This window comes from Dipodomys merriami, unplaced genomic scaffold (genome assembly GCF_024711535.1).
Source record: "Dipodomys merriami isolate MVZ:Mamm:240054 unplaced genomic scaffold, mDipMer1.0.p SCAF_49, whole genome shotgun sequence".
NCBI classification, from domain to species: Eukaryota; Metazoa; Chordata; class Mammalia; order Rodentia; family Heteromyidae; genus Dipodomys; species Dipodomys merriami.
Window position 1 is genome coordinate 2,053,287 of NW_027206057.1, and position 12,089 is coordinate 2,065,375.

At 38.1% G+C, this 12,089-nt stretch overlaps 1 protein-coding gene across 4 annotated transcripts in view; it reads right to left on the bottom strand.

Annotated features, from left to right (window-relative positions):
• Window positions 1-825: 825 nt before the first annotated feature.
• Window positions 826-12,089, bottom strand: part of Stat4 (signal transducer and activator of transcription 4) — a 122,338-nt gene continuing 111,074 nt past the window's right edge. For all 4 annotated transcript variants that reach the window (XM_069995681.1, XM_069995682.1, XM_069995679.1 and 1 more), the window contains 8 exons: window positions 10,189-10,324; window positions 8,859-8,908; window positions 7,744-7,838; window positions 7,340-7,476; window positions 6,844-7,035; window positions 4,636-4,702; window positions 4,145-4,253; window positions 826-2,686 (listed from right to left, as the gene is read on the bottom strand). In XM_069995681.1, coding sequence (XP_069851782.1) covers window positions 2,660-2,686; window positions 4,145-4,253; window positions 4,636-4,702; window positions 6,844-7,035; window positions 7,340-7,476; window positions 7,744-7,838; window positions 8,859-8,908; window positions 10,189-10,324 — 813 coding nt within the window. In that variant the 3' untranslated portion in view covers window positions 826-2,659. The remainder of the gene's footprint in view (window positions 2,687-4,144; window positions 4,254-4,635; window positions 4,703-6,843; window positions 7,036-7,339; window positions 7,477-7,743; window positions 7,839-8,858; window positions 8,909-10,188; window positions 10,325-12,089) is intronic.

Genomic DNA, 12,089 nt, shown 5'->3' on the forward strand with positions numbered 1-12,089 from the left:
TCCCAGCCCATTTTCTTCCTTTTTTACACTTTTCAACCAGGGCTTCTGCCAGTTTGGTGAAGAGCAGATAGTGGAAAGAGGGATACTTTGGGGAAAAAGTCATCTCTAACTTTACTTTTTGACAAAATTAGGCTTTGTCTTAAAAAGTAGCCTGTAAGTCAGGTGCTGGTGGATCATGCCTGTAAATCCTAGCTACTCAGAGGCTGAGATCTGAGGATCATGGTTTGTAGCCAGCCAGGGCAAAAAAGCCTGTGAAACTCTTACCTCCAATTAACTAGCAAAAATCCAGAAGTGGAGCTGTGGCTCAAGTGGTAGAACATTAACTTTGAGCATAAAAGCTCAGGGACAATGCCCAGCCCTCAGTTTGATCCCTAGAACCAGCACAAAGAAACAAAACAAACAAAAAGTAGTCTACAGTTAGTATTTGCGGATACCTCTGCAAGTAGAGCAATATTCTCACAGCTCTTTAGGACTTAGTAGATATACAGAACTCTCCAAGTCTTTGGCATCTGAGTATTTAATACTATGTCTAGGGGAAGCAGTTTTGCAATGGCACCACAGAACATTCTGTCATCATGAGACAAGAACCAAATTAGACTCAAAGCTCATATACCTGCATTGCCATGCAGCAAAGCAGCTACCTTTCCTCTTTAACAGAGCTAGCAATGTGTTGGAAATCCTAACCCTTTTCATAGTCTCAGGTTAAATGCATGGGACCAGAGATTAATATTGCTGAAAAGGACCACTGACCCCATCTAGTTCAATTTATCTTAAAGATGTGAAGAGTGTACAATCCACAGATGAAATTGTCCAAGCCAGAGTTGCCTCCAATCCTCATTTCATGATTTTTTATTCCATATATCTGTTTTGAATAGTTATTATTATCAGTGCAGTTTGCCCAAGATTACTACCAGGATTGTCTCTGGATTCCTCACTCTAACAAGAGAGATACCCTGGCAGTGGTGGGAAGCTGCTGTTGATGTGGCTGTCGATAGTGTCTCTGTGGGTCCTATGATGTGCTGCTGTGAATAACTCATTATTTCTCCCATCTTGGATCTCCTGTGTTCTTGTTCATTTTGAGAAGTAGAATGTGGAAACCCTTCAGTCCCATTGGGACTGTAACTGTCTGCAGAACTGTTGACCAGTGTGCTTAGAGTTTGAATAATGCTAGTGGAAAACCCTGATTGTGTGTTTGCTTAGGCTGAGTGTTGCACCTTCCACAGTAATCCTGTCAAAAGATGTGAGGAGCCAGCCCGTTATGTACTTACCTCAGTGACTCCTGGTGTCCTGGGTGGGTTACCTCAACTGTTTCTCTCAGTGCTTCTTGGTATCTTATTATCTACCTCTTGTAATGTACCCTTTTATTTTTCTCCCTTTAAGAAAACCTCAGGCTCCATAAACACATTGCACATCCATATTCATTCCTGCACTATTCACAACAGCCAAGTTGTGGAAACAGTACAGATGCCCTACAATAGATGAGTGGATCAAAAAATGTGGTACTTTTGTACAATGGGATTTTGCACAGCTGTTAGAAAGAATATTATGTCATTTGCAGGGAAATGGATGGACCTAGAACAAATCATGTTAAGTGAGGCAAGCCAAGCTCAGAGAGACAGTGAATGTTTTCTCTCATATGTGGGAGCTAGATCTAAAATATACTGGACATAATAAATTATACAGGTCTCTGGGCATTCACACAGAGTGAGACCAAAGGAAGATATTCTTAGGAGAGGAACAGAAAGGCACAATGCCTATGTGCATCTGATCATATAAAAGAATATTTATCGAAATGAACTCCAGAAAATGGAAACAAGAGTTTCTTTTTTTTTTTTTTGCTGCTTTTTTTGTTCTGTTTGCTCATTTTTATGTCTATAGGAGTGTAAGAGGAAGGCACAGAAATGAAAGGACAAAGGGTGAACAAATGCAACAGGGGTACACACTAGATACTATGTTGAAAATGAACGATAGAACCTGTGGGTGAGATGGGAGGGAAAAACTGGGAGAGAACAAGGGAAGGGGTGACATTATCCAAAAAGAAATGTACTCTGTACCTGACCTATGTAACTGTAACCCCTTTGTACATCAAAGTTATAAAAACAGTAACACACATTTTAAAAAGAAAAGAAAACCCTAGGCCAATATGAAGTTATAAAAGTGAAGGTTCGGGAAGACATTTTGGTCTTAACTATCTCTGTGGTTAGACTCATTTCTCACCCCGTGGAGAAAGAAAAGGTTAATAACTGCACAGGCATCTCTTCATCTGCCCTGCAGTCTTCTGATTGGAATCTGCAGTACAATCTAATATTCCTGGTTTACCCTGAAATATTAACACTTCTGCCTCGACAGCCCAAATCATACATAAGACCTGAAGAAACAAAAATCAGAAGGGAACACATGCAGATGAGATTTCAGTTATATTACTAATACTGGTTTCTTAAAGTTGTCTTGCAAGTTTATCTGAAACTGATGGTTTTTGGCATTTAAAGTCACAGCACTCCCAACTGGGGTGTCATTCCAGTGAGAGGAGATCTTCAGACTTCCACCCTTTCCTGGAAACCGGCATTTGTAAAGCTGAAGAAATAGGATGTCTTCTTTGACAGAGAGCAGTCTTGAAAGTCTTTCATTTGCTTCCTTCTTTGAGACTCAGTTTATCCTGTCATTCAGCAGAATATGGAGACTTCATCTAAAATAGAAAATGAAAATGATTAGAAGGAAATACTGTTTTTCAGAGAAATCACTATCAGACAGCTACACAGTTATTTCTGTCTTTATTCTAAATAATACATAATTCTTCATTTCAATTAACTTTTTAAAGTATTCCAGGAAGTAATTGGGTTGAACAATTTGACATATAAGGCTTCTCTCAAGTGTACTAAAAACTGAGTTAAGAAATGTGTTAGTCGGGCTGGGAAGGTGGCTCAGTGGTAGAGTGCTTGCCTTGCATGCATGAGGGCCTGGGTTAGATTCCTCAGCACCACATAAGCAAAAAGAAAAAAGCCGGAAGTGGTGCTGTGGCTCAAGTGGTAGAGCTCTAGCCTTGAGCTGAAGAGCTGAGGGACAGCGCCCAGGCCCAGAGTTCAGGCCCCATGACCGAACCAAAGAAAAAAATGTGTTAGTCACATAAAAACTGTAATAAAGAAGTGGGTACAAAAATGTAACAAAAGTTCAGTTCGACATAAATAAGGAGTGAAGAGCAACAGCATTAGACTAAGCCATCACACAACAGTGAGTTTCTCTTTTATCTATTTTTTTTTTTTTTGCCAGTATTGGGGCTTAAACTCGGGGCCTGATGCTGTCCGTTAGCTTTTTTGCTTGAGGCTGGCACTCTGCCACTTGATCCACAGCTCTGCTTCAAGCTTTTTGATGATTAATTAGAGATAAGACTTTCCTGCCCCAATTGGCTCTGAAGCATCATCCTCAGATCTCAGCTTCCTTAGTAGCTAGGATTACAGGCATGAGCCACCAGTGCATACTGACTGCGGATTTTCATTCATGGAAATATCTAAGAACTAAATACAGCTTGATTCATGGTCAGGAACAAATCTCTTGGGGATCAGGGTTCCTCCAAAGATTCTCTTCAGATTTAAATTCACTTTCATATTTTTGAACCTTCTGACAAACCTGTTCTTGGAGGATAAGAATAAGTAGAATGCATTCTCAGTAACATGATTTTAGATTGTGACCCAACTGCCCAAATGCAGAGCGTTACTATGCTGCTGCTGCTGTTTATGTACTTCATGGAAAGGATCCAGGGACTGGTTAATGCAAGAAAAAGTGGGTGGAATGTGTGGATGGAACTTTTAAAAGAGATGCTAAACCAGACATAAATATTGGCTAATACATATTGTTGGTTAAAGCGGAGTGTTGAGACTCTTGGGACAACAGCAAGGACAGTGTTCTGGAGTGAAATGTTAAGGGCATTTTGCCCTCTGGTGGTTTTGGATTGAAAGATCTTAAAGCAGGCTACGTTCAATGCCTATAAAATTAGCAACATTCAAGCCATACAAACACCCTGTGTTATATTCATTCATTTGTCCTAGTAAAATGCCTAAGGAGTACTTCAGCTCCTTTCATTCACACATCACTCCTTTACTCCACTGGAAAAGCCCTAGACCAACTTTGGAAAAGAAAGGCAACATACTGCAGTTTCAATTGTTGTGGGACTCAGGTTTTCTCTCAGCACTGCATATACGCTTGGAGACATGGGAAGGAGGTCTGATGGAGATTGCGGTTCTGTTGAATCACTCCGACTTAAAGAGATAACAAGGAAAAGGATTAGAAGATTATAGCTCATAGTGACTACTGCATCTGGGACTCGTTTCTAGTGCTTCATCCATTCATGGCACTGAGCTTCCTAATTTATCACTTTGCCTCAGACCATTCAATCTGCTATGTGATATAATGGCATGTAAAAGGGCAACTTTATCATTCCAGTCATAATAGACTACAGTAGTTATGCCCTCAAGACTAGCTTTATGTGTTCAAAGAAATGAGACATAAAATGTTTTATTGGGCATTAAAATGCTTTATTCTTGGTTATATGTACTCTGTTCTACCCTTAAATCTCTTTCAGGAAAGAACTTAAAAATTAATTCAATAATAAATATTTTACATGTGACCAAAATTACTCACATTGTTGAAATGGGGATAAAAACGGAAGGAACATAACCTTTGTCTCCCCTTTCTGTTGGTCTTGAAACTGGAAAAGAAAGGCACATTGTTGGGGGAAAATATTCCCAGCATTAATGAAAAAATAGAAAAGTAAGTCCAGAAAAATATCAGTAATGCTAAAAGGAATGAAGATAATGCAGTTGTTAGTGATCCACAAACTTTTTCATTGAGTGGAAGTCACAGACATCTAAACAAATAGTGTGCAAGAAAATGAATTTCTTAGTGGGCCTAATCTGACACCATAATAGTATCTCTAAAATATGTCATTAAAAATCGAGAACCTATGTTATTACCTGTTTTCTGTGATGCATTTGAGTTTGATTCGAAGCTTGGACCCGTTCACATATTGGAGGATATAGACGGGTGTGGTTTGGTTAGGTATTCCCCAAAGCTAATGGTTAAAGGTTAGGTTGCCATCCTGTGGCACCACTGGGAAATGATGAAAGCTTTAAGAAGTGGAATCCACTAGAAGAAAGTTAGGCCACAGCAGGCAGGTCAATGAAAGGAATGTAGAGTTTCAACTTTCCCTCTCTTTGCTTGTAAGGCCATCATCAGGAGAGCAGTTCTCTACTGCATCCTCACGCCATCCTGTATGTCTGGCCACTGTCCCCTAAGGGAGCAGTACCAGCCTACAGTAGACCGAAAGCTCACAGACTGTAAGTCAAAGTAAGCATGTCTTTTTTAAAGTTGGTTATCTTCAATATTATTACAGTAAAAGAAAGCTGACTAAACATATATACTGTGTCAATTCTTTTCATCAAAGTTGAAACCAACATAACTCATTAATAATTATTATTGGGATTTTGGGGACAACATCTCACTATGTAGCCCAGGCTGGCCTAGAACTTGGAATCTGCCTCCCTCTACCTCCCAAAGCTGGGGTTACAGGCATGTCTTTCCATGCCTCTTTTACCATAACATTATTATTATACAAATTTTTGAAGCACATCATCAGCATTCCTAAAAATAACATTGTATGTACTACTAGTACTACCATAACAGTACTGTGCTTGTAAACATTTCCTAAATTTCTTAATTCTCCCATTGTAATTTGTGATATTGACATTTGCATTTCATTAGATGTAGAGTGTCACTTAAAGGTTTGTATTTTTGTCTTAGATGGGTGAAACTGAGAGGCAGCAAGTCACCATTTATGAGTGATAATTGTCACAATGTCTATGAGATGGGATTAGTTGCTATAAATTAAGGTTTTTATAGGTCATATAGTCAGTCATCCCTTGGTATGTCTGGGGCACTGGTTTCAGGACCCCCAAATCCTTAGATAAAATGTTGTGGTATTTGCTTATAACAAACTTGTCTACTGTAGTATACTTTAACTCATCTTTTCGAATAATTCCTAATGCATTGTGAATAATTTAAAATATAGATGACATACTGTATTGTTGAGGGAATTGTGCCAAAAAAGGTTCAATACAGATGCAATTTTTTTTGACAAAATAGTTCTGATCCTTGATTTGTGGACCTAGAAGATTGTAGAAAATATAAATACAAAGGGCCAATTGTGCTTTCATTAAAGTGACAGAATACTAAACTTACCTTATTCATAAATACCTAATTTAATGAATTTTCCCTTCATGTGCTTAATCAGTTATTTACTGAATGCCTTTTTGGCTTAGGAATTGTTCTGGGCTTTGAGGATACATGCAGCAGGAAAGGTAACCTAAGAGGAGGATTGAAGCCCACATCCCCCTGTCCCCTCCTTGGCAAATAACAAACATTCTCTGAGACAGGTGAAAGCTAGAAAACTTACAAACCTTTGGGTTCCTTTGCAAAATACATATTTGTCATGTTTTTAAACCATTCCTACTCTTTCTTTTTCTTTCCTTGATTCATAAATGTGAAGTCAGCACCACTCCTATTTTAGAAAAGAAAAACTCAAGTGATCCAGGTGCTGTCAGCAACCACCTTGACCAAGCTGAAGTGCAGTTGTAGCTACTATTGTAGCTGTCTGCTAGTATCAGACAGCTCTAGCGGTCCTGCAGGAACTGCTGATATATCACATCATATCACATCAGTTCCAGGGCTTTGCCCTTCTTATGCCGCTTAGATCTTATTACAAAAGTAGACAGAAAGAGGAATATCATCTACTTTGTTCTCATGTGTTATTTTCCAAAATCTTAAGAAAAAGGTAAACAGAAAGAACTTCACCTTCACAAGGCTGGGAGCTGTAGTGTTTACCAAAGGCCTTGTCTTTGGGAATGTCAGGATAGAGGTACTTTAGAGGATTTTCAGGAATGTTTTCAGCCATAATAACCTTGTAGTCACGAAGGATGTCAGCAAATGGCAGAGCAGACAGCCGCCCTTTGTTGTAGGGTTCCACTGAGTGGAATCTCACTTCTCCTGGAAACAGAAAGTGGAGGACTATTCAGGTTCCTGTAGACATTCTTTGTGGTTATTCTTCCTGCCCACAATATTTTCATAGCTGCAATGCAGGAATTCTTGCAATCTGGATTGTATAGCTTGTATGTGTGAAAGAGAACAACCAGAAACACAGGCTTTTCAAAGTTCCTTCCGTACCCTGTCTGGGACAACCATCTACAATAATAAACAGGTCAGCATACTACACACTTCTGCAAATTGAAATCCCAATAACCTAACTCAAGAATACTCTTTTCTGATGAAACAGTAGCAGGGAGGTACATACCGTTTTCAGAATGGTCCACCCAGGTGAAGGTTATCCCTCCAAGATGGCTTTCACTGAATCGTAACAAAAATGTCCCGGGCATTTTATCCTTTAGCAGGAGCCGTTCTTTTTCTTTGCTAACAAAGCCCATGACGTACCTAGAATTAGAGCAATGCATAGTTTCATCTGATCACTATTTTCCTTGCACTTACTTCATTTACAAAGAACAGACCTAAATTTTGTTTTTCATATATCAAAAGTCAATCCTACATGGAATACTCAGATACAAAGACATTTACCAAAGCCTTTCGAAGAATGTGAGAAATTATCCTGTTTTTTTCAACTATGCCATTAAAAGAAAAAGACCTAATAACTCTAGAAGGAAGGTACTTCATTCTTATGGAAAAGATAGCCCCATAACTTACCCATCAATCCAAAGGGGAAGAATATGTTTCTTAATTAGGTCTAGTATTGCTTCAAGCCATGTCCAAAAGGTAAAAGGTTTACCAGGTAAGTGTTCCTATTGGAATAAGTAAGCACATCAAGGCAATGATTGGTTAAGTAGTAACACTGATATAATAAATCAAGTTCTATTTTTCAACAAAATAGTTTGTCGCAAGTGGACAACCCCTCACTCTTAAAAAAAATCCTTATCCAAGTTCAAAACCCCAGTTTAGAGAAATATCATTATATATAAATACATGATTATGCTTCCTACTGCTCTTAATATTAGCATTATTTACAGTAGCCAAGATAGGGAACCAGCCTGGTTGCCCAACAATAGATGATTGGATAACGTAAATGTGGTCTCTACATACAATGAAGAACTATTCTTGTACAACGACTTGAAGATAATAATAATAATAATAATAATAATAATAATAATAATAATAATAATAATAATAATAAAATAACTATTCAAACATCAAGAAGAATGAAATTAAATCTTCTGTAGGAAAATGTATGGAACTTGAGATCATGTTAGAAGAGACAAGCCAAGCTTGGAAGGGCAAATATCACATGATTTTACTTGTGTGAGGAATCTTGACCTAAAATAATAATATGCCATGACTGTGAAAGGGGGACTATTTGTGAGGGGAACTGGCAGGTAGAAGAAGGAGGAAAGGAGATAGTGATAAGAAGTGAATATTAAGGGATGGGAAGAGGAAACAAAGGAGGAGGCTACAATGCTTGATAAGAAATGTACTCGTTACCTTGCCCATGTAATTGTAACTTCTCTGTACAGTATTTTCACAATAAAAATAAAAGAAAAGAAAAGAAAAGAAGTGATTATAGAATATTATAGATGGTGATAGGAAGTAAATATTATAGAAAATATACAATGAGATCCACCAAAAAAGGGATGGAAAGATGTGAGGGTAGTTAAGAAAGAATAATATAGATGGGGTGAACTTAATCAAAGTATGTCATGCATGTCATAAATATAACAAAACCCCTTGGTCCAAGTAATTTTTGCTAATAAACATATAAACAAAATAAAAACAGTAGCTAAGTGATATTCTCCTTCCCCTCTTTTTACCTTGCAGAACTTGGCCCAGGTAAGGTGACCATCACTGTAGCTAGATTGAACTAAAATGAAAGAAAAAATAAGATTTTTAAGAAATTCCACAATGAAGGTCTCCTCAATAGTGAGCCCAATTTAGTTTTTTATCCTGCTTTTCTAGAGTTGTTTAAGCAATTTCTATGAGTTTATAGTGAACTGAGTACTATGTATGGTACAAGAATATCATCCTTGCTACTATGAAATTCATTATCTAGAAATAAAGCTTTCTGAGAGAGGGGTTAACAATGGCTTTAGGAAGTTCCATGAATGGGCAGGTTATAGAGTGTCAGAGGAAGAAAGGAAGCCACTCTGGGAATCAAGAATAATACAGGGGCTGGGTGCTGGTGGCTCACGCCTGTAATCCTAGCTACTCAGGAGGCTGAGATCTTAGGATCACAGTTCAAAGCCAGCCGGGCAGGAAAGCCTGTGAATCTTATCTCCAGTAATCCACCAGAAAACTGGAATTGGCACTGTGGATCAAGAAAGATATTCACATGAAACAAATTTCGTAAGGCTTCCTAAAGTCCTCATTTATGTGAGTGCTCATTGATCAGATAAGTACCAGTGGCAACCCTGTCCTTCTCATCACATAAATGGTCCTTCAGTCCACATGATTCTGCTTCTGCAGTACAAATGCGTCTTTTGCCCTTTGTGGTGAGTAGTGTGTTCACTCCAGACTTGTGGAAATGCAGACATCTTTCAAACTTTTTTAAAGAACTCCTGGACTGTATTGTCAGGCACTTTTTTAAAGAACTACTGGACTGTATTGTCAGGCATTTCATCTCAATGACTCTATTTTGCAACTCCAGAATTCTCACAGCTAAAACTTTATTGATACACAGAATTACATTGTTGCCATCTTTAATTTCTATTAAATTTCTTGTGTTTGGTGAAGGAATAAGCCATTTTCCCATTGGTTAATGTCAACGGAAACATTACTAGATAAGATCAAATCACTATAAGTTTCACAGCATATTTAGTGAAAGTGGGTTTACAAGTACCCTGGAAACAAATGCAGAATAGAAAAGTGGGGCTTTAGAACTGGGTTGGGTTGGCCCACCGTTCAGCTCTGTTATGTTCCCGCCAATCAGTATGGCATTCACATAACCTCAGCACTTCATCTATAAAATAGATAAAATAATGTAAACTGTAGATGTTTGGGGAGAATTTAAGATAATATAACACAAACTGCCAGGCAACACAGTAGGCATTTGATAATTATTGTTATTGCTAATAGTAGTAAAACCATTCTGGATCTTTGAAACACTTGCATCCTCATACAGAGGTGAATTCTTCTCACTCTTACCTGTAAGCTTTTCTGCAAGCATATTGAGTTGATCTGAATTAAGTCCACGACCAACATATGATGAAAACTGCCAGCTCATCACTTCCAAGAGTTGACTTAAAGTGGCAGATGGAGGGTTATTAAAGAAAACCAAGTTCTGAAATAAAATTAGGATGATAATTGTATTTGTTAATTACAGAGAAAGCACTGTGACTCAATACTTAGATTCTCAATTTAAGCCCTGGGGCAACCTAAGTTAACAATTCAGAATGCAAACTCATTCTGGATATTTTTTTAAGATATGCTTTTTTTCTTAGAGGGCTTTTTCATTATTTGAGTGTAACACAAGTCAGGGCTCCATCTTTTCTAACAGAAGCATTTAGTATATTCTAACTTTCCCTAGAACATTAACTATGTCAGTTTTATAAGTAATTAATACTGCCCAACATATAATTAGATAGATTGTCTTTTTTGTAATATCAAACTTAAGTGAAATGTTGCTCAATCGACTCATTGTGGGGAAAAAAGATTACTGCCATCCTTCCATGAACAAAAGATAGGAAGAGAAGAATTTCTAGGAAGACAGTTTTCCTTGCATCTGAGAATTGTGTCTGAAATTTAAAGTGGCTAGCAATACAGAATATCATTCGTGTCTAAGAGCTTAGATTTTGAAGCAGGATGGAATTAAGAAACTAGATTTAGTTGTTAAATATGGTTCTGTAATGAGGTTCCGGCTCTGTTTAAGGAAGTGAATATGATCTGATTTCCAGATACTCATATTGGAACTCAGTAAGGCTGGGATGGCTGGTATGTTGACTTTGGGACTTTCTAGCATGATATCACTGAAGAAAGCCTAGTGCAGGGTTATATTAGAAAGGACAGAGTATGTGTCTTCCCACCTACACCCTGGTATTGGAAGAAAAACTGAACATAGTAAACTTGCTTGTGCTTTTCACCAAGTACAGTCAAATAAATTCATTAATGAATGGCTAAGCCAAAAGAAGTTTCAGAAATGAAACTAAAAATTCTGTAAATGCATTATGTAGCTCAGTTCATGTGGAGGTCTCAAGTCAGTCCTGCATTATTATGTTAAAAATCATTGTGTGATCTGTGGAACACTTTCCTGTCCTTAATTTTAGGAAGATATGCCCCACCAAAAAAAGCAAATTGGGCCCTAAATCCAGGTAAAAATTAATGTGCTTAATTTAAGTGATAAAATAAGCATTTTAGGATTGGTGAAAGGCAGTGCATATGTCTTTATCAGAAGTTGGGTGGCAATATGGAAGAACAAGAATGGAGCATCTGCAGTACTGAACGTGAGCGTTACCCTATCAGACTCTGCATTCACAGTTTTTCCTCAATAGCAGTCTGTACATGTAGCTCCTAAGGGGGTCTGGTAATTAATCTTAGGGGCTGCTCTGGGCCTTAAAGACTCTAATGAGCTCTGTTCCTTTCTCTTTAGGCAGGGAGGAAGCTGGGTCCAGAGCACTCAGGCAGCCTTCCTCTCTGGAACTGATTTGTCTCTGCTGCCAGGGCACCTGAGGCCAAGGAAGAATAGGACTGAGCCATTTTGTATATACTTTCTCTACTAGGAACAATGGGCTAAAGAGAAAAAACACTTAGCACTGACTTATTATTGTTATATTTCTATTGCTGGTACCTAACCTAACCTGAAAGTAAGTGTGTGTGTGTGTGTGTGTGTGTGTGTGTGTGTGTGTGTGTGTGTGTGTGTGTGTGTGTGATGGGGGAGGGCAAAGAGGGAACATTTGCTTTGAATTAAGAAGCAATGTAGTCATTTACATGTGACCTATTTTCTCTAGACCTTAATGGTTTCCAAGACAACACACTAAGGTTTTGTAAGAGAAAGTACTGACTCATCTTTTCCCCCTACTCTCTTCCCTGGTTTTCTGGTAACAAGATCA